This window comes from Tetrao urogallus (assembly GCF_951394365.1).
Source record: "Tetrao urogallus genome assembly, chromosome: 6".
NCBI lineage: Eukaryota > Metazoa > Chordata > Aves > Galliformes > Phasianidae > Tetrao > Tetrao urogallus.
The window spans coordinates 8,181,513-8,204,731 of NC_136819.1; the positions used below are offsets into that span (position 1 = coordinate 8,181,513).

The 23,219-nt window shown below is 43.5% G+C and overlaps 1 protein-coding gene across 1 annotated transcript in view; it reads right to left on the reverse strand.

Moving 5' to 3' along the window:
* Window positions 1-23,219, reverse strand: part of MICAL2 (microtubule associated monooxygenase, calponin and LIM domain containing 2) — a gene marked incomplete at both ends in the record, with an annotated part of 95,550 nt that overhangs the window by 22,362 nt on the left and 49,969 nt on the right. The window contains 5 exons of the mRNA XM_079537885.1: window positions 1,073-1,147; window positions 2,631-2,803; window positions 5,491-5,683; window positions 22,759-22,858; window positions 23,089-23,177. Coding sequence (XP_079394011.1) covers window positions 1,073-1,147; window positions 2,631-2,803; window positions 5,491-5,683; window positions 22,759-22,858; window positions 23,089-23,177 — 630 coding nt within the window. The remainder of the gene's footprint in view (window positions 1-1,072; window positions 1,148-2,630; window positions 2,804-5,490; window positions 5,684-22,758; window positions 22,859-23,088; window positions 23,178-23,219) is intronic.

Sequence of the window (23,219 nt, forward strand, 5' to 3'; positions counted from 1 at the left end):
AATTAATGAATGAATCGCTCTCAGAGAGCAAGTCCTTCCCCGTGCCTCAGGGTGCAGTTAATCCCAGGGAACACAGCCCATCCTGTTTTTTCTGTTTGTCCTTTTGCCACAGCTGCCTCTCTGAGGACAGCCTGTTTGGAGGGATGTTGAGCTTGGTGAGAGTATCTCCTTCAGATCAGTCCCCTGAGCCATCTGCTGAGACTTAGTGAGTTATTCCAGACATGTGGCACCAGAAAGGACCACGAGGTCTGTAGTGGCAGCATTTATGTGCAGCTGAAGATAACAGACATTATTATGAAGCTGGTGCCAGGACACAAGAGATGTATCTTTTTTGTTTGGTTGGTTGTTTTTTTTTAGGCATAAAGTTCTTCCCACGATGGATACCTGCAAATTATCTGTTTTACAGTTCAGGTTGTCAGTGCTCCAGTCTAACAGACAGAATTGTTTTAGGAGATGTTGGTAAGTGCACCCAGCTCCCATGCCAGTATCAGCAGTCCTGCAGGGAGAAGAGCTGCACTGAGGCGGCTGGCTGGCCCTGCTACAAGCAGCAGTGGTTTGATTGGGGAGGGCTAGGCAGCTCAGAAGGAAGATTGCTTAGACATAGCCCTGGATGCAAGGAATGACCGCCCCGAGATTCAGAGGTGAACTGCAGACAGACCTGATTGCTACTGAACTCAGCACGTTCCTGTTTGAGTGCCATGGGCAGAGAAGGTTCAGCCCAAATCACACAGAACTGTCAGAAGAGAACCAGTAACGCTGGTTTCTTAATTATCTGGGTGCTACAGTGGTAAATGAATAGGAGATGTAATATGAATTAGACATGGAGAAATAAATGCTGTGTGGCTTCCCTTATTAGTCATAAAGACAGAAGCAATCAAACAAAAGGAGAATTTGATCTTTTCAGGACAAGAAAGTGGAAATAAAATATCTGCTGAGTTTTAGTCTAGCCTCCTCACCTTGCAACTCCAATTCACAATTTCTAAAGGAAAGGAGATGAAGAAACAGACATTTACGAGGAAGGATACAGGATGCAGTGCAAGTAAGAAGCAATTGCTTCGTAGGCTGTACTTACTCGTTTGGATTTTTCTCCTCCAACTCTGATACTTATTTAAGGCAGTGGAGTGGAAGCTGTTGGCTCTCTGTAGCACTGAACAGAAGCAGAAAAGAGACATCAGCTCACCCCAGCACGGGGTCGGCCGGGAGGGGGCACTGCGGGGCTGGAAAGGGCCGCGCTGCGCGGGGCCACGGGGTCTCTGCCCTCGAAACAAGGCCTCCTTATTCAGGAGTCAATTTAAAATGCCATGCAAAATCCCCTTATTTGGTTCACTTAAAAATGCACATACGGGGGTGGTGGGGGGCGGGAAGGAATGAATGCTGATGGCTGTTTACTGCAGTAAAAATCATTTTCCAGCTCTTCCATCGCAGCAGAAGGCTCCTCACGCAAAGCAGGAAGCCTTTGAGGGCTGCCCAAAGCCCTGGACAAGTCCAAGGACCTGGATGCTTGAGCACCACATGTACCTCTGGTATAAAAACCCACCAGGGATGCTGAGAACACTGGTGTTTAACGTAACTCTTTCATTTTAAACACACAGTGAAGTCAGAATCACCACTGCTCAGGAACATGTAATATCTGACATAAAAAGTTGTTTTCAAAATAGCCTTTTCCACGTGGAGAAGAGCAATAACAACAAATGCAATTAACAAGCCCCAAGCCCCATCAAGTTTCTCAGGGTCCCAGTCATGAGCTATCAGTGCATGGGATGAGCTGACAATATGGACATAAGTTCATACCAAACCAGTTCCCCTGGCTACACCTGTATATGCTGACTGGAGAGCTGCTCCCCTGCTCCACCCGCACACTGCACCAGCACAGCCGCCCTTGCCCCAAAGTGCCGGACAGCCCGAGGGCAGGCCTGTGCCCATGGACTGCTGCTGCCAACTCAGGAGGGTGCGCAGCCACTCCTGGCAGAGCTCTGGAGACACTTTCTGAGGCAGCAGGTTCTCCACAGATCCGACACATCATCACGAGGCCCTAAAACATGGCAGGCCTTGCCACGGAGGCCCGAACTCCAGCTCCAGGAAGGAGTTTTCCCCTGGAAGCAGACTGCCCCTAAAACTCTCAACTGCCCCCCCACCAGTTCTGTCCTTTCCTCAGTGTGCTTTCTGTGGACATAAATAGTTCAAGCAGCTATATATAAATATAAATGAACCAAACAGAGCAGAGCTCTCCACTGCTTCCAAAAATTGCCCTTGCTTAGTTAATGTCACAGATATGGCGTAGGCTGCTAAAAACACCCCAAGGTCTTAGCAGACGGACAGTGCTCACCACCCCACAGGCTGGGTGTGAGGTGCTACTGCCTCAGGTGTCCCAGAAGCACTGTGTTTGGTAGTGCCTTGCAGCAAACTGTATGTGTTTGGGTGCAACTCAACCAAAAGAAATGTTATGATTCAACCAATGAGTAAAAAAGAAAGGAATGTGCAGAACGGGGCACCCAAAAGGCCTAAATCCTCCAAAGTGAAGACATCATTTAAGAATACAACCTGGCCACATCACTGGCAGCAGCTTCTCCTTCACAATCTCTCCCTTCAACCCTGATTTCAGCTCCCCAGGTGTGGGAGATGCCACTTACCATCAATGACTTTGGATGCCCTGTGGCTTTCCTCCGGTGCCATGGGGCTCCTGGCAAGCAATGTCCAGCGGCGCGGGGGGCTTGGGCAGGGGGGGGGCTCCAGCAACGAGGTCTGTCCTTCACTCTCCTCAGAGCTGGGGGAGTTGCCATTAAAATCAGATTCCCCCTCAGAGCTAGGGAGAAGAGGAGAGAAAGAAAGAGAGAGGGGCAGTTCAGAAGACACACTGAATGCAGGTGTTCATTTCCCCTTCTGTGCAACATGCACCAGCATCAGCACTGACAACTGTGTGGCCTATAGAGAAATAGAGGTTTTGCAGTCAGAGCTGGCATCTTAATTTTGCATTTTTTGTTGTTTTTACTGCAGCCCTGTAGTTTACTGTAGATGCAACACAGCTGACAAATCTACGCTCCTGCAATATCTCTGCTATCCAGATTCAGACCCAGGATTGCTGCGTTCAGCAAAGAACCTGGAATTCACCTGCTGCAGACAGCCTTGGCTTCAGTACATCAGTTAGCCGTGGGACAGCGCAGCAAGTGCAAGGAGTGGCCAGAGGTGAACATAATTAAAAGTATGCCACACAAACACCCAGAGTGACACACACATTGTGACCTTGCCTCTGCGCGGGAGAATGACCTTTGCAGTCAATTATTAGTCTTTTTTTTTTTTTTTTTTTTTTTCCCCAGTAATTAGAGAATTTCTTTAATCTCTCAAAGCCAAATTGTAGGGAGTGTGCACTTTCAGGCCTTCTGATGTTGCCACAATCCCACCACCATAAATAAGTGTGCCACCATGCAATTCAGCCTATTTTTAATGAAAACAATGCTGCTAAGTTAATTCTTAGATTTATTGTGATGACTAGTAGTTCCACTTGAAAAAGAAGAGCTCATGCCCTCTTATGTTAGCATGATGGGAGAAAGCTGTTTCATATTTATGTAGCATTCACTGCCTTGTAGAAAGCAAAGATTAATTACAACAGCCCCAGGACAGAGCCCACACAACAAAGGAAGACGTGCTAAAGGAGGGGCTGTGGATGGAACAAAACCTCTGTGGTTGGCTCAGGCTGGGCAGCAATTTCTGATAACTTGAGACTGTGTCACTCATGACCAGTTCAGATATTGGCTGCAGACAGTCTGAAGCTGACGTATACATGGTATACATAGCAGCCAGCCCCGTACACCTGCTTCACCCAGATCCAACTGGCACAGCGAGAGCTGAAGGGTTAGCAAGTTCCCTGTGATGGTTATACTATATACACTTAAATACATATTATATACCTATATTTATATATATGCACACACTTCTCCATATATGTAAGTCTTTGATAGTTGAGATTGCAAGATACTACACTGAGATTGGGCAGAGCACCACACAAAAGAAAAAGACATACAATGAATGCTGATAGGTACATTTCTATTTTAAAGTGCAAAACATCTATTTCCCTTGGCTGGCAATGTCATAAGTGCAGTAGAATGAGGCTTGTCCTTTGAGCTCTGCTTGACAGGCAGTCATTATCCACAAACACTAAAGCTTGAACTGAAAGCTATTTGACCAAGCAGGTCATTTTTCTGGCTACATGCTCTGTCAGACCTTGCAATGCCATTTGTCACTTGCTATTTCATTCGCCCGGCCTTTTTAGGCAATGGCTCGCTGGCTGGAGCAGTAAGAGCACATGGTCACTGAAGGCAGTGCAGGAGGCTGATCTCAGGGGTTCTGACACACACCGTTCCAGTGACAAGAGCAGTGTCACCCTGGACAGGAACCAGGGGCCTCTCTGCAAACACAGGACTGTCACAGCTGGAGGAAAAGGAGCTGATCCCTCCGATCAGGGAGATTAGCTGGCTCCCCTCTCTGCGTGCTGCTCATGTGTGAGACACAAACCGCCTCAGGGTATTAACGTGGACACGAACAGACATGCTGCAGCAAGATCTGTCCAATAGGCAGAAAACTCTACCCTGAGCTCTCATTTCCCTGTGGGGAGACACCAGCAGAGATTAATCCTGTCCCTGAAGAACAACCTGATGTGCAGCAAAGCACAAATATCATTTCAAACTCCCACATAGAACAGAAGAAAGCTTCCTTTTTAAAGAAGTTGTCCTCAACAACCTATACACACCACCATGAGTGAGTGTTTAAAGGTTTTCAAGATTTGGAGCCATCTTCCTCACAGAGTAATGGCTCTGTTTGCAACTCAAATAGTGTTGGGTTTGCTTTGCTGTTTTTTTCTTTAATTGTCAGTAAGGAAAACTACTTTACTTGGAAGATACCAATCTAACCTTTACTATAACAAAGTGAACTCCCACAGAATCTTGTCCAGAATGCCAGTGTATTTCTGTTCTTAAATAGAAATCAGACTTCCTTTGACAGCACTTGGAGAGCCGTCGGATTTCAGATGTCTTAGGGGTGGGCAGGCCAACAAATACCCAGAGAGGTACTGAGGCTGCAGCCTTGTGGTACAGAGGTAGCAGGAGACTGTGTTTGCAGGATATACCTTTGCCACAGCACATCCTGATCTCTGAAGATTTTGGAAAAAAAAATAGCTGAACCCGAGATGATTGGGGTAATGTTTTTCTCTCTGACTCAGGCCCTTGTGTGGGATGCAAATGTTTGAATATTTCCTGCAAAGTGAGTCATATGTCTGGTGGGATTTATGGCTGTGGTAAAGAACAATTGTTTTTCTGAGAAGTTTTTCTGTTTTCTCTTTTTTTCCTCTCCTTGCTGCTTTTTTTTTTTTTTTTTTTTTTTTTAAGATACACTGTATGTGCATTTGGTACCATGTTTAGCTATATCTTTCCAGAGAAAACCAGTCTTTTTTTTTAATTATTACTATTTTTTTTCAGGTCTACTTATGTTTTCAAGTACCTGCTTGCATCACTGGTGACCATGACTCGAACAGCAAGGAGGTTGTGCTCCGTCATTTCCTCCTCAGGGATGACCCTTACAGTGGCCCACTCAGGGTCAGTGGATGAGAACCAGCTTTCCACATTGAGGTGCTCCAGGACGCTCTTTGCCTTCTTTGGGGAGGTAGGCTCATCGGCCGTGGGCTGGCAGAAGCCTAGAAGAGCCAAAAAGGTAACAGCAGGGTGTTAGGACTCAGCTGGAATCAGGGACCTCAAGCTCTGCTTTGGGTAGCCTTTGGACACTGGCAGTGGTTGCTGGGAGTGCTGGAAGCCCTGTGCACTGAGACCAGTCTGCCAGGCTGTGTGCTATTCCTGACAGGGTTCTCCAGTTAGTACACAAAGAGATGGAACCTGCAGGGCAGCCTTAGCTTTTGCAGCTGCAGGCTCTTAGCTCCATTTGGTGGCGCTGCCATCAGGCTGGATGCCTGGGTAGCAGTACCAAAGATACATACCATCTGCATGAGCAGGAGCATGCAGTCTTTTTTCAGACCACTGGTGTGTGTAAGGCTCTTCAGAAAGTTGTTTTTTGAGTGCATGCAGAAAAATTAAGCACTGATTTGGTAAAAGACAAAATGTGGCAGCAGTTAAGCAGCATGACCCCTGAACTTTGTGCTCAGGCAGAAGGAACAAAAAACAAAGACAAGTTTCCTTAGCTTATCCCCGGTAAAGCCGATGGAGCCAAAGGCAGGGAGTGATCTTTCCCTATGAAAACCTTCATTTCTGAGCAACCTCACCCATCCACAGCCTCCTGCACAGCAAATACAAACATACCAGCCCAGCAAATTTCCCTGTGGCCCAGGAGGCACAAATGACATTCTCAAGGAGGGTGGTTTTGCTCCTTCATCTTGCATGCGTGATGCTTTTGCCACAATTAATTTAACATTAATTTCTAACTTACATCTGCATAAATGGAGGCAAAACAAAAACCAAACCAAAACACATCTGGGGTGTGGTTTGTCCTCTCATCTATGAAAGAAAAGTTTGCAGTAAACACCTATAAAACTTCTCTTTAACTTGCAGCTCCTTCATACACTACAGGATCTCACTCAGCCTAGTCCTCCACCTTGCAAGGGCTTTTGACTCAAATATGCAGTACTTGCACAGCAAACAAGCCAGGAAAAGCATGCCATGAGCAAGCTCTCACAGCAGATGCCCTGGGAGATGACCTGCACTGTAGCCCCACAGGCAGCTTGGAGTGGCACTTCCCATCTGTCATCATGTGGCTCTCCCCAGCTCGTGCTGCAGATGCACGTCCTACATCACCCCCACTGTGACTCCTGAATATGAACACTTTAGGTTAACCAGTCCATCTGTAATAGCCCACAGCTCCTCCAGATTTTATGTCATAAATGATGACAGAGCTAGTGGAAGACCTCAGCCTATCACCGAGGCCATGCTGTGTTTCAGCTGCAGCCACATCCACTTAGGGAGCTGCATTTCTCTGCTGCTCCTTAAGGTATTTGTGGTACTCTTCTTTTTGAATTGTGCAGTAGAAGCCAACTTTCTCAGGAATCTGCTAGATAAGCAGATCTGAAAGAGATCAACTAGCATTCATAGTTGAATTAATCACAGCCAACTAACTAATGCTGAACTAAGTTCAGCATTCTGCCTTAAGAAGCAAAACCACTCCTTACTGATTTACTTAGCCAATATTTGCACTGTGACATATAAAGCTGAATAAAATACATTGCACTCAATTCCACAAAAGTGGAAAGAAGCTGAGCTACCTCCATGCTTCTGCACATGGCAGACATTTGTATTAACCCCAATGCTGGGTTACCAACTCCACAGACATTTAAAGAGATGCTGTTCTGCAGAGCAGGACCACCTCCTAGGTAACCAGCTTGTACTAAAGACAGAGGTGCCCAAGATGCCAGGAGTCAAGGATTTTGTAGGCTTTGATGATGCCACTCAGTATTACCAGCCTATCCTAAAAGGCAGCACTGGTAGCAGGCCTCAAGCCCTGCAGTGATGAAACGCAGCCCAATGGAGCACTTTGAGCTCTTGCACAGGGTAGGCTTCAGTCCTGGAGAACAAAGGGAAACAGAGCAGAGCAACAAGCCACTGGTGGGTTTGTGTAAACACCACTCAGAGAGAGCAGTGGCCAACTCAAACAAAAGCCTGGACACCGCACAGACCTGAACCCACCTGTTAATTATTACCTGCACTACCACAGCAATGCAAACAAATCAAACAGGCCATCTGCAGGGAAACTGCCATTGGCCTTTGTTGCCGTTAGTTTTAAAAGAGCGCCACAGAGAAGATAAAAATGATCTGAGACAAATGAGAAATTTAACAATACAGCTGAGTTTTCTTTAAAGTGCTTTTCTTAAAGTGCCTTGCAGCTCACTGTGCACTAACTGCACCCTGGGCCGTGCTGTGACAGTGGCAGCCATAGTAATGCTGCACAGGAGTACACAACTTTTTGGAAGCCCGACTGTGAGCAGGCTCTGAGCTTCAGTGCCCTGGCTGCCATCACTGAGAGTCAGGGCATTTCCAGTCACTACTGCCATCAGCTCAGGACATGTACCCCACAGGCTGACAGACCAGCCCTCATGGAGGTGCAGAAAGAGCCCTGTGGGAGCCTTGAGTTGTTGGGCACTTCTTGGCACCCCTTCTGCTCTGGGAAAACCCAAACTTTTGCAGAAGAATTGAGGTGGACATTTAGCTCCTAAGTTCAAGGTGGCAACACCAACATAAAGGCCCCGGGTATCTAAGTTTTCTAGTGCTTAGGTCCTCTCAGAAGTCCATGCATGGCTGTATATGCCACGCTATCCCACTTCTTCAATAGAAGAGAGGAAAACTGGCCTTACTGCTGTTCTCAGATGCGAAGTGGCACACAGGTGCACTAAGCCCCATGCCTGGGGCAGCCAGCAGGACCCCGCGGCCTGTAGGGCCTGTAGCTCCCACTAGAGTCATGTTTCCTCCCCAGGACAAGAGATTTTCCACTGGCAGGGTCACTAAGAGACTGACAGTCAGAGGAAATGGATCTTACAAGACAAACATACACAACGCAAAGCAAAACGGGTGTCCAGTCTCAATGGAAAAGCACACAGAGGCACACAGTCTCTGCTTTCCTGCCAATGTAAACTAGTGCTGTGCCACTGACACCCATGGGCAACTCCACATATTATCCAAAGAGAGACAAGTCGTCATGAAATAGACTCAAAATAGCATTCACATCAAATGTTACTTCACTGCCATCACACTTAATGAAGATTTCCTACCATCCCTCCTACTGTCTTATGTTTCATCATGCTAAAGCTCTCCAGCAGTGAGCATGCGTTCCCTGCAGTCATACTTCAGGCTGAAGCCCTTACTAATCCTTTGCCAAAACGTTTAAATCATTTACCCGGGGTGGGGATTATGTACAAGCCATGCATGTGGAAGGCGTTAATCTTGTGGCAGTAGACAACAAATCAAACGTGTCACATGCTTGAGGCTGCAAGGGACAGACAAGACACACTGCAAACACTGCTTACTGCGCTGCTGCCCAGTTAATAGTGGGACTGTCCTACTGGCACAAGTTAGAGAATTACAGGCAGTCAGATTTGCTAAACTATTCAGTACAAGCAAGCTAAGGAGCTAACGTGTTAATTTCCAGACTCTCCCATGTTCTTTGGCATGATTCTGTGGAGTGCAGGTTAGGGTGCAAGCAGGGCAGTGCTCCCAGCTCTGCTCAGCAAGCGGCGTGGGTGCTCTGCAGCCAGCATGGCTAGGTGCTTGGGCTGTTCGAGGAATTCACACAGTGATAACTTGCTGCCTGAAGGTCTGATAGGATTGAGAGAATTTAAGCTTTCCATTCATTCCTTGAGTTGCTGCCAATCTCCTCACTTTGCTGTTGTCCAAATTGGCTGCAGGAGATGCTCCCCAGCAGTTGCTCTGTCCCAGTCACTGTGATACTAACAGAGCTTTGGTATTGCTGAATATCAGAGGCAAGGGTCATCTTGGTGCCTCGACATCCAGTGGCATAGAGGAGTCTGGCCCAAAGCAAACATTTGGAAGGGCTTTAGTGGCCATAGCAATGAGAGCAGCTCTGTGGTACAGTTGAAACAAGCCTCCTCGCACTTCCTTTTTTAAGCAGTGTAAAGACACTGTATGCCACAAACCAAGAGCACAGCCAGGGTTGGCTGAAGCACTCAGGCTAGTGGCTGCAATTTGCCATCAGCCCACAACAAACACAGCTTATGGGGCTGTTCTCTTCTTCCTACTGACCAGAGGGAACAGACCTCTGGTGCTGTGGACAGCCATCTGCTGGCAACACTACCTACTCAGGCAAAGGCTGGAGTTGGTTTGCTTGCTTCCAGTGTTAGGCTGGAAACAGCAGGACAGAAGAGACGTTCATTTTCCCACTTCAGGAAAAACCAGATGCTATGATTTAGATTCAGGTCTTCAGTTACAAGAGTTCCCACAGAAAACACAAAAAACTACTTCAGGGGAATTTTTCAAAAAGATAGGAAGCCCAGATCCTACCCAGCTGAGGAAGTCATGTATTTTAACCTCTGTTTTTTGTTGCCCATGTTCATAATAGCAATCCTCTTTTCCATGCTCCTCCATGGCCACTAACACAAAGAGCAACTGGAGGCTTTGGAAAGTAGTTCTTAACACTAAGTTACAGCTACAAAAAACGGTGCACTGATCTAAAGTTCTTTCAAATTTGTAATGCATTTTACAGTGCAGAACAGCACTCAAGACGCAGGTATATTCACTTCAGCAGATAATATAACCCATGCTCAGAGGTGGCCAATTTCAGTGGCATCGTGTTCTGGGAGCAACAGCATCTCCACACAGTCTCTGCTGTTGGTCTTCACAGCGCAAGAACCTCTCCTCAGCCCAAGCCTTCCTGAGTGGAGTCCTCGACTGACTTGTGCTGAGAGTAAACACCGTGGTTTTGAAGTTGTTTTTTCTTTTTTCTTTCTTTCTTTTTTTTTTTTTTTTAAATACAAATGGTGGAGATTAGCTCCAGTTATATAAATAATAGTAACACAGTCAGCAACTGCAACAGAACAATTCTGCATTCACATGACCCTCCCACTCCAACAGGATGGAAAATTTGGATAAACAATTTCTCCTTTGTCTGCATTTCAAAACCTATCTCACTATCCCCTCACTGGGAGTGAAACAACTGTTTTCCTTACAGCAAAAGGATTTAGCTAAAGCTCGTGGTACGTGAGCAGCATCCCCGCTGCTTGCCTGAGGTTCACTGCAGGATCAGTGCTCATCCCAAGGTCAGGGGTGTCCAAGGCTTGCTCCAGCACACAGGCTTGGTTGAACAGCCCACACAGCCCCTCCGGACAGATTCAGATCACGTTCCAGTCAAAAATGCTTCTCTTTCCCATTATGTCTCATGCTGAGTTTTCTCAATTCCATGTTCTTCCAGTCAGCCAAAGGTCTGGTTCATCCTTGCATCTGAAACAGCCACATTCATTTCAAATGAATCTGATGAAATGCGACCAGCGAGGGGCAAAGACATCATAGCACCTCTGTAACACTGGCAGAACTCACAGGACTTGGATGGAACTTTATTTTAGCTCCAAAGCTACAATCCAGGGGTACAAATCCTTATTTACTGCACTGATAATCCAAATACCACAATTATTTACTTAGTGTAAGTTAGTGATAACATTTGGATGGCGTGACTATCCCTCAGAGCTGGTTCAGCCAGCTCCTGGCTCCAGGGTGGACTTGCAGGAGTTCCCCTCTCAGACCTTGCTGAGTGGTCAGCCTGTCCGGTTCTTCAGCAGGGCCCGTGCCCAGCCGGTTATCAGCTCTGACAAACAGACCTCAGAGTGCCTATTGGTTACCAAAGCAGCAGCCTCTGATCAGGAACACAAGCAAGCTTTCCAAGGTCCCCACACTTGCTGAGCAGCACAAAGCAGAGCTGTCCTGCTGTGCCTCAGGAGAGGCCTCGCTGCCGGCCCCCCACATGTGGCCCCAGCAGCAGAAACCACACGAACTCAGCATGACTGCAATGTCACTGCAATTCTACTCACAGCAAGCTTATAACACTCAGGTGCTTACAGAATGACATCCAGCAATGATACCACACCAAGACCTTTTTCGGTCACTTTCTGGAAGAGCATGCCCCACTGCCTGGACACTTTCCATAGGCCCACAGCAACCTGCTGGCCACACTTTGCACCATATGGAGCTCAGAGTCTAGCAGAAAGAGACAAGGCCACATGGAAACTGCAAGGTTGTCCTTAACTCTATTACAGACGCAAGTTACGTAAATATAAATAACAGAGCTCACAATTAGCTTTGTTAGTTGTCCTCCCCCAGATTGCCTCTCAGTCAGTTCATACCCCAAAAGTGCAGGGCAGGTACCAGACTGGTCACACTCCAGCTACCAGCACTGGCTTCACCTAAGAGAAGGCAAATCCCTCCCAGTGTCACTGCCAGCCTTGGGGCCCAGGGAGGGCAATGAGCCCCTCAGACCCCAGGCCAGAGTTACTGCTGCTTTGGGTGCCTGAGCACCACCTAATGCCTGCCCAGCAGAGCCAGGCCACTCTGCCAAAATCTCAAGCTCCAGTTTTTGAATGCTAAGATCTCGGAGCTGTTCAGTGTGCTCTTTTGACCAACAAATTGCAACAAGTGGTCCAACTTCAGGCATGTTCCCTCTGCCATTGCAGAGCAGACAAAAAAAGTCACTGTGCTCCTCTTCCCAGTCAGAGAGGCTGTGCCGAAAGCAGCCATTCATGTGGTGAAGGTTCTGAGTTGTGTGCTGCTGTCTCATTGCACCACGCCATGCTAGCTCAGTGCTGCAGAGAGGTACTAACAACTATTTCTATTTTATGCCACGTTAACAGTGCAGTTGCTGTCAGTTTTGCTTAGCTTACTGCAGCAGGCACTGCAGTAGCCTGTTGGAAGCCACTACACGTGGGGTAGAGGAGAGGCCACCTCCAGAGGAGCCATCATTCACTGTGACCACCATTTATTAATGCATCGATTATTCTATAGCATCTGAGTGCCTCACCAACAAAGCTGAGGTGAACAGGCAGCAGAAAAGGGACGTTACTCATGTTGGTGTGTCTCATCTGACAGGGAAGCCTGCCTCTGCATGGGCTGCTTCTACCAAGCCACCTGCCAAATTAGCAGCAGGCAGAGCACATAACTGCAACCCAACAGGGAGATGACAGGGGCTCGAGTATCAGCCAAATTTGGGCAGAGCCAAATGCCTGCTGAGGGCAGCTGGGCTGGATGGAATGGGGATTCTCATGAGTGCCACTCACAACAGCACAAAGCCCAAATCACAGCCCCCTCCCCAGAGGGCCAGCCGTCTCGGCCACCAGCTGGCTCCTGCCTTTATCAGCTTTGCTGTTCTGCATGTACTTCCCTCAGCCTGCCTTGGACAAAAACATTTAAAGATGCCTCACTGAACCTGTCTGGAAAAGTCCTGAACCAAGTTAGCTGCAGCAGCATGAAAATCAAGGCAATGCTGCCATGCCATAAGCAACCAAAAGAGTCCATGTTTACTCACCCTATTCTACTTCAGCTGGCTTTAATCTGGGAGAGGGAAATGCATTTTTTAAGCAAAATATATTGATATTTCTCAGCTGAGTCAGTCTGAATGGAATGGTGCACAAGCAGAAAAGGGGAGTTAGCCACGTCAAGCTTACGAGAGTACAAAGAATATTATAGTATAAAGTGTAATAAAGAAAACATATAAAGAATATATAGTATAAAGAATATACTATTACAAACTTGGAGAACATCCTTTAAGACACAAGAAAGACAATGTATAGAAACAGAGCCAGATTTTTTTTTTTTTTTTTTTTAAAGTATCAATCTTTCCCCTAGGGACCACAAAACTCCCAGCAGGTAAGTTAGTCAGGAAGAAAGCTCTTGCAGGGAGAACAGTCCAGAGAATGCCCTACAAGCGCCCTGACTCCTTGCAATTCTGAGCAGAGATTTCTTACAGCATAAGGGCCTTGTCCGGGGGAGGAAGAAAGAAACCTGGAATCAGCTGTCAAAATCTCCACGTAGAATATGATATATTAGCACCTCTGACACATCACGTTTTTTGCAACTCGTTGAAGACTGTGGAACAGGAGTGGTACTTACCCAGAGATATCATAGCAATTCAGTAACGGTTAAGGCCTTCAAAGCCTCAGATGAAAAGCACTGAAATACCAGTGCTAGTGGGCAGCAGGAGCACAGGCACCCAGCTCACTTCCCCACTGTGCCCAGCACCACCACCTGCACTCCTGTGAAGGGGACAAAGTTTGGGTGTGCTCAGCTGGGTCAACCTGCCAGCTGGCCCCCACCCCTCCTGATGCCAGGGTAGCAGTACTCAGGGAGAAACCTTCTTCCCACAGAAGCACCAAGCCAACACACCTATGGGGCCTTCACTACAGAAGTAACCTATGCTCACCTCCTGCAGCCGCCCTTGCCTAGTGTCCTCCCACAGCAAGTTCCCAGCCTAGCTTGCTGGCAATCCTGAGACTTTTACCCTGCCATTAAACTGTGTCACCCTATAATTCATTCACAGGATGACAGTACTCTGCCTGGCCTTGTATGGAGCTGCTGACTAAGGCAGTGACACGAGTAATTGTAAGTGCAGTTACTCATAAATGTGGGCAGCTCCATTGGTGAAAGCAAATACCAGTTGGCATCAAAAATGGACATTAAGAAATTCAGTCATCAGACCACAGATTGATTTGTAGCACACCCAGCACACTTCACTGCCTCTCTGGCTTCTTACTGTATAATAGACCCCCAAAAATCATGTGTGTCCTACTTATAACACAGCATGACTTGTAGAAAGCTGCAGGGCAGAAGGAAGGTGTCATCAGTGCTGTGGAAGCACAATTGAAATGAACCCAGCAAGCAGAGGAATAAAATACAGAGCAGAAAGTACTCTCCAGGGAAGCCTCTGCCCACAAAGGACAAAAATGGGATCAGAGAATGGCTCCTCCAGCTTGCTTAGGTCATGTGGCAGTATGCTAGCTACCAGACTACACAGAGTAGGCTGCAGCCTAACCCAGCTCAAACCTACTGTAACCTCAGCTGACTGCTGCAATCTGAGCTCCAAAACACGTAAGGCTGCCTGGAAGCATCACCTGCATTACACCTTGAAATTAAGGACATCCCATTAAGTTATTTCACAAATGTGCACTAGGAGGCTATAAGGCTTCCAACAGCATCCCCAAATTGATGTACTTTATTTACCAAACTCTGGCATTTCAGCATATCTAAGAAACCACCAGGCAAATTTCTGTCCCTGAAAAAGCATTTCAGGAAGAGATAGGGTGTTTCACAGGATAGGCTCTTCCCACCTTTCTAGCCCTTTATGCACAAGCTCAAATTGTTTGTCTACCAAGTCAATTCCACATTATACTATCTAGCAAAAAGTGGAGAACAAAGCCAACCAGCTTTCTCCTTTCTGTGGGGCACACTGTTTCCAGTGGAAGCATGGCCAGACCTCCAGCCCAGCTTCCAGCCAGCGCTGCCTGCAAAGGCTTTGTGCTGCCCCTTCTCCCCTGTGGCCTGGTAATGGGCTTATCCACTGCCCCCCTCCCTGCCCCCACACCAGCAGAGCAACTTCTATGTCCACGTGGGCCCAGGCACTTCTTCAAAGCATCCATTACTTATGCGATGAACAGACACTTGTCAATTCAGTCACAAAATCGAACCAGGGAGCTTTAAGTAGCAAGAGAGAACCCAAAGAACACAACTTCTGAATACATCCAGGACAGTGCACAGTAAGGCTAATATTAATACAGACTGAGCAAAAATTGCTACAGAGTTAAAAGAGAAAGCAGGTAACTGAAAAACTGAATACAGTGAATTTATGTATTTATGGAAATTTGCTTCTCAAAACCGCACAATTTCAGAGCAAATGTTTATTTTATCAGAGCAATCTGTGTTAGTCTGGTATATTAATGCATGTAATAATTCGAAATTCAGAATGCAGCCAAAACAATTTGTCCCTGAAGCAGTCAGCAAACTAATATCTGCCAAAATAATATTTTTCTTTACACACCAACTCCAAATGCCAAAAACCTTAAAACAAAGATATGAGTTACTTCCTAAAGTACAAAGGCAAATAAAAGAGCACAGTGACATACAAACTTCTTTGTAATTTCTCATTTTAGAAGAACTCAGAAATTCCAGCCATTTCAACTGAGTCTGGAGACCACCACCTGATGAGATGAGATCAAAACTTTGTTCTTTTTGTGCTAAAACATCCCATGAAGCAACAGAAAAAGACTCAGGAAATATTTACATGACTGATACATATGCTTGGATCAAGTATTAAATACAGAATGTCTTCTGATCTTCAGCAACATGATCTTCCACGCAAAAAACCCAAGTCATCTACAAACATGTAATACCTTTGAAAATATAAATCTTGATGTAGAATTCATTGCATTTCAGAACTCATTGTTCCAATCATTGTGATTGGAATTTGAGGAATGAGCAAGCAAGAAGTGAGTTAAAGCCAGTTATAGTAACTAATTGCCATAATGTTGTGGGAAAACAAAGACCACAACCCTTGCTGGAGGTTGGAATACACAGAGAAGAAACATGCACTGGTACTTTATTATTGTGGCAGTCTAGAAGAAATAGAGAGGAACAGAAATTACTCTTCTTGATGGAGTTAATGAAGGGTTCTTGTTTGAATCTAAGCAATTCTACAGTTGTAGTACACTTTAAAGTGGCATGATCTTTTTCATTATAAAGCATTAGCATAATCTTAATATAAGAAGGTTATCTTTGCATGATTCTGCCATGTTTGCTTTTCATTAACAGATGCTTAGATATTAGAGGCAACAGACAGGTTGAGAACTGATTTGAACGGGTATAAAGAGGAGGAATGAGAGCAAGAGTGTGCAATTCCTGAACCTAAGGTACAGCAAACAATCTCTGCAGTTCTACTACTATCGTGTCATCTGTAGCAAGTAGCTTTCCTTCTCTTAGCAAGCACTGACAGCATAAAGAGGCAGCATCACCTGCAAATCTGTGATTTTTTGAAGGTATATCTGTTTCCACCAAGCACCACTGTCTCTTTCAGCTGCGTGCAGGGACACAGTGTGGCTAATGTGGGGGTATACATGGAGTTTCTGGCACATGCCTGCCAGAAGCTGGAGCTTTGGCAGAGAGCTAAGTGAAAGGGTGGCAGGAAGAATCAGCCTCCCTTCACAGGGAGAGGTGGCCAGAGGATGAGTTCTCCCCAAAGATGCGAAAGTCCTGAACTAGCCTTAAATTCACACAGAACTTAATCCACACCTTTACCTCCAGCAGCATTACTGGGATCAAACTAATGAACGTTTACAAATTCCACTGGGTGAGAATTTTGACTCAGAATGAAGGAATAAATACAAGCTTGCTCCTCTCACATTGCTCATTTTGTCTGCTTTATTTCTTTTCTGTGCAGTGTGTTCTGTGTTATCCACTACCATTAGAGGACATGGACTGCTTGCTATGAAGCATATCCGATAAAGATAGGATTTGCTAGTGATTTGGCTTCTGGGGCCTTCTACGCCACCACAGAAAAACACAGTTACAACAAATTAAATGCTCACAATATTCCAACTCCAAGTTATTGTTTCGATATTTTAGCAGGAGTAAGTGAAACCGTTTGTGAGAACAGTGTGAACATGTGGTGCCTCCCAAAGCTTCAATACAGAACAAATCATCACCTTCTGCAGACCGAAAAACAAATTCTGACGTTTCTCTGCCACTGCCTCTCCCTAAAATTATCAAGTAAAGATGGCAAAAAAAAAAAAAAGAAAAAAAAGAAAGCCTGCTTTAAGACTGTAATTTGTACTACTGTACTATGTAAAAATGTACTACTGATCCAAATTGCTTTTCCCATCCCAATTAAGGAATTGCCAAGTTCGATGACATTTGCACTATGGTTTCATTATACAAACCATCTCTTGCTGGGATTACAAAATTTCTACTGTCCTTGGTGGCTTGTCCTCTGGGAGATGGAATAGCTCATTGGGGCTAACATTTGTTGTTCTGCAATGTTGTCTCTAGCAACACTTCAAAAAAAAAATTAAAAAATCATTCCTGTTGTTCAAACAACTCTGACTTTAGTGAGACTCAGTTTGAAATGACTTCACAACTAAAATCGTAATCTTTCCATTAAGCAATAATGGAAATAAAAAACATGACAAAGAAATGGAAAGCAAATTTAATAAATGAAATATATTTAAAAAGGCCATTGTAATCAAATAGTAAGTCAGTGTTAGATACAGCTTCTAGGGATCAACAAGGTATAGGGAGCTGGCAAACAGCAGTCCAGAGTCAGCAGCTAAAATGAAGCTTTACTCAGTTATTATCTGCTTTTTCTGTACGTGATCTGAGATCCCAAATGCAGATAACATAGCATGATATTTGTTAGTACATAAAATAAAAGCATATAGAAAGGAAACAGAAGCAAAGAGAAGACAACAACTGCCGTTTGGGTATGCAAGCAATCCCCATGCTCATCAACTCCTACTTATCAGTTTCAGGAAGGATAAACCCCAGTATCAGGCACCTACATGTCTCAAGTGGATGGGATAATTAGTGTAAAATGTCAGGGTCAAGGACCTTCCAAAAGGAACACACACTGGATTATCACACCACAGCGAAACTCCCTGGCCACTGGGTCAGGCCACTACAAAAATAACAGCATCCACCAGAAGAACTTGTAAAAACAAGCATAAAGTCACCATTAAGTTACTGTTCAAGAAATCTTTTTAAAAGGAAGAGATGAAACAAGGAGACTTATAAAGAAGTACATTTATTTATCTTTACAGCAAATACCATAAATAGAGCTGAAACAATTTTCACTGTGTGCAAAATACAGAATTTCCATGTGAAAATTTAAATACAGCATTAAAAACTATTTAATAAAAATATTCCATTAAGATTATAAAGTAAAGCGAAGACAGAAGACTTAGGAAGAGAAGGACAGAATCCTCACTGGCCAGGAAGAGCTAGGAAGATTCTGTAACAGAGGGTAAAAAAAAAAAAAAAAAAAAAGCATAGCAATGGAACGTGGTTTGAAATGGCAGACCTTTATGTCATGACCTTCATCTCAAAGCATGCTGAACTTAGCAACAGAACACCATAGTCCTGCAATTCATAGGAAGGTGCCTCCTAACCATTTTCCAGATGGTTAGAATATAGAGAGGTTTTGTATGGGCACAGCAAGGGAACTTTGAAAGCCATCAAGACAATTTAGCATGCCCACACAAATCAATACTGTTGTTTAGTCATGCAAACATACAGGTCAGCAAGATAAGGACCCTTCAGTTCTTCTTCATTCCTGATCGTGTGTGTGAAATGGGACAAGTAGCACAGCATGTCTGCCCCCCACTCTGCAAGCTGCTGCTTAGATCTATTTCCAGTCCCCATTCCCATTGACGGCCATCCTCAGCAAGTAAAGCTGTGTCATGACCACATCAACCTAAGCTCAGGGCACTTGCTGGTCAGGCTGAGCCCTCGTTCCTTCTTTGGATTCATTTCCCCTTTTAGATTATGGTGTGATTATATAGACTGGAACTTACATGAAAAAATACATACAAAGTAATTTGTCTAATTTGTCATGGAGAGTATTGGCAACTTCTCATGCAGCAAGACAAATCCATTAATCAGAGGGCAAATAATGGGGCCTCGTGAGAGCTGGTATTAGTTAACAAAACAACCCAAACCAAAACACTCTGGTTATAAAAATTTGGCATTTAGACATTAAGGACTGAAAAACAGCACACATCTATTTCTGTTAGGCCTGCCTAGTATGTTACTTGGGGTGGAAGATTGGAATTTGTGTAGCTCTATTTTTTCCAACAGAATTCATTTGTAAAATAATTTTCCTCTATGAAAGCAAAGAAGCACTTAAAAAGAGTGCTCAAATGTTGATTGCTCACTGAATATTTGATCTCAGTGAAAACTTGCTCATTGAATATGCGAGTGCAATAGAAATAGGTGCTCATCCAGGAGAATCACCTGGCTTTTATTGTCACCTTATTTTAAAATTACCTTGAAAGAAATAAGAAATAGTTCTTTCAAGAATCAATTTATTTATACACCTAACTTACCTGGAAGACACAAGGAAAGTAAGGGTACATGCACAGACACAGAAGGAAAAACATTCTCTACAGAGAGAGCAGACATAACCTTTTACAGAACTATGAACTCAGCAACAGGTTAAATGATCATGCCAAAGCTCACATCCATTAATATACCAGACACAGTTTGCTCCAAAATGGTATTAAAAAATAAAACACAAAATCAATGCAGTGAAATGTTGTCAAACAACAGTGTTAGTCACACAGTTTTGGAACTGGCAAGCAGAAAAATCACCTGACAGCATAAAGGCTTCAGCCAGTGAGCGGGTGCAACACCGGAATGATGAATTGGACTAAAAGTAATGAGGGACATTGACAAAGAGAGCACAGAAAAAAAAACAAAAACACAGAACTTAGCTTGGTTATATAGAAGAGCATCAGTAAGTTCACAAAGAAGAATTGGCCAAAATGGAACTGCCTTTCTTTCATTAAATCATGAACAAGGACAAATAAGTATTAATCTTATTATCAGAGTATTAAGATAAAGAGTTTAAAAAAAGCCAAACAACTAGCAATTTGATGATCAGATTGATACGAATAAACAACCTTCCCAACAACCTCCAGAATCCCAGTGGAATAGGTGGTATAATTAGGATCCTCCAGGAAAATGGTTTTTATTTTGTATGTTTCCCCCTCCCCCCCGAGGTCTTTTGTGAGAATTTAGGGATTTTTCTCCCTATTATATAAACCTATATAGCATCATTACCATCTTTTTATAAAAAGAAAATGCTTTCTCCTAGTAAGATTCATTTCATTCAAACTCATGGGTTAACACAGATTTCCAAGTTTCTTACTGTCAGCATTTTCTGTAAGTTTACCATTACACTCTGCTGAAAAGCAGAACGTTTTCTTGTAGTGAATAGCAAAAGAAAACATCAGGAAAAATGTATTCTGCAAGACCATGCTGTTGACAAACTGAAATTAAAATTGAGACTGAGTCTAACTTCAGAACTTCACCATTTAGCAGTTTGCTGTGTTGTAGGGATAACATGGTAAATTATACAGATTTTTTTTTCCATTTAGAGTGAAACAACAACTGGCATTAGTAAATAATTTTAAAAGTGCAGACTGTTCTAAAGTAGATTTAAACGCTATGAAAGAGATAATCACAGCTCACCATGTTGATATAATGGCCAATGTGTCCAGTCAGTGTTCTAGCAAAGTTTTGCTAAATGCACATTTGAGCATTAATGGCAATTTATTTCAACCAAATGCTACCTTACACCTAAACAATTCTTTCAAGCTTTTTTTTTTTTTTTTTTTTCCCCAAGTTCTATGCATACTCTTCACAATTTCTCCCCAGAATATATAAGCACTATAAAATGGGAAAAGCTTTATCCCTGTAGTTGAGAAATTACACCAAAATATCTAGAGGAAAAACCCAGTTTGCCATTTATTTTAAACAGAACACATATTTCCTTTTAACATCTAAGACAGAAGACAACTTTAAATTGTCTTTGCCTACATTCACTTAAAATTAAAACAAAACAAAACAAACACCCAGTCCGTAAGAAGCAGTTATTTGGGACCACTAAAAAGTCATCCTCAAACTTTGGTACAAATTGAACATAAAATTATTTCCTATTACTTACGTCATGTTATGTTGGCTAGAAAAAAACGTTACAGGTACTTTTCATTTTAGGCTATGCATACTGCCATATTAATTTGCTTATCTATTTCTTGAGTAACGTCTTAATTAAATATTTAAGTACTTTAGAGGCAGGGAGCATGCTGACCTCACTGGCTACCTAGGCTGAGAAAGCAATCAGAATTTGGGGCGCTCTCACTGTCTCCTTGTTGTTTAATAGCCCTACTTAACCTGCTCCTGACAGCTTTTGGTGAAGGTAGACCTTGATGAGAAACACCAGAAAAATTTATTTTACAGCCGCTCCAGATAACAGAATTTCATCTACTTGCTATCAGCTTTACACATTGAAAAGAATGAAGTACCTGATTACAAAGCAATATCCTTAGAATAAATTCATAGTTTTTTTGTTGTTTGTTCTAAAGTTGTATTCTTAAAAAATTCCAAACATAATAGGACCCAGTGCCTCTGGAGGCAAAATACTCGCGACTTCAGTGACATATGAATGCTCCACAACTCAATATTCATTGAAACAGCTGCCTAAAGAAGAAGCCTTGAATTGAGGAATAACTCACATCTAATAATACTCCTACTTCCTTTGATGTGTGTTTTCAATCAGGCGGTCACTCAGCTCAGATTTGCTCTTCAGACTTATTTCAAAATGTTAAATAAATTAGTATTACAGATTATACCCACTATCAGCAGAGGGTATGAAATGTAAAAGGCATGACTAGGAGTAACATGAATTTAACACATGATTTTTTTTTTGAAATGTCATGCAAGTTATAAACCTCATAACCCAGAGAGAAGATGAAAGCAAGAAAAAAAAAAAAAAAAAGGGATGCGCCATATTCAGGTTTCAAAACCCAGTTCTTTGTCATAAATATTCCCCAAACATCTGAAAGAACAAAAACTCTTTCTTTGTCCAACAACAACAACGAAGCAGAGGGGAGGAAGGCTTTTAAAATGTACCTGTCCCCAATGGTCTGATCCCAAATAGGACAAAACAGAAAAAAAATTTCAAAATATCCTTCATCCGTCTCCGTGTTTTGGAAATGTGTCTGGACATCACCCTTCATATTTTAACATACAGTACATTTTACACTGAAAATTTTGATTGCACCTAGTTTATATCAGAAGGAATATATTGTTCATTTAAGTCTCACATTAAATTGCAAGTAAAAAACAAATTAAAAAAAAAAAAAAACAACAAAAAGCCTCAGGAAAATAGTGAGGCTGCTCATTTTGAAAATCTGAAAGGCACAATTGAGCAAGACGCATAGAAAAATTTAAACCCTGTAGAATTTTTTTGCCCATTCAAGCACATTTTCAAGGGATAGCTCTGCTTCCCGGTACATATGAATAAGTACCTCTAGAAGAGCACAGAGAAATGGCACACCAAGGCTCAAGAGTTCGTACAAGTAGGTATAGTTATATGCATTGTCCCTGAAATGAACATTGGTAGCGTGCAGAAAACCATGCATCCAGTTAGAGAGGCGTCTGGGAATGTCAAGCAGATCCCTTGTCACCCGAAGGGGCCAGCTTAGAGTGCGCCTAAAGAAGGAAGTCAGGATACCTGGGGACCTGTCCTCTGGACTGCTAGCAGTTGTTAAAGTGCTGTCTGTGGTGCTCTCTGTAGCTCTGAGTTCTTCTTTCTTCCAGGCTTCTGTTGCCTCCTTATAAAAAGCATTAACATTTATTAAATACAACTTCTAAGATAAGTATAAAGTCCAGTTTCTGTTAGTTTTTAAGTTTTTAGATATATATTCACTTCCAACTGTTCTTAAGTTCAACTTCATAGGTGAAGAGCTCTTTTCCACTGAAAACCAGACTACACATACACATACTCTGCTCTAGATAAAGCTGCTTCAATAATTTCTGCATTAATGATATAACCAATACGTACCTTGCACTGGACCTGTAATGTTGCTCTTCTCTTTCGGTGTTTATTACTGATTTTGCAGTGTCTAAAATGAGGTTTACAGTAAAATTTACCTAGAAAAGAAAAAGTAAATTATATGACCTTTTATCTTTACA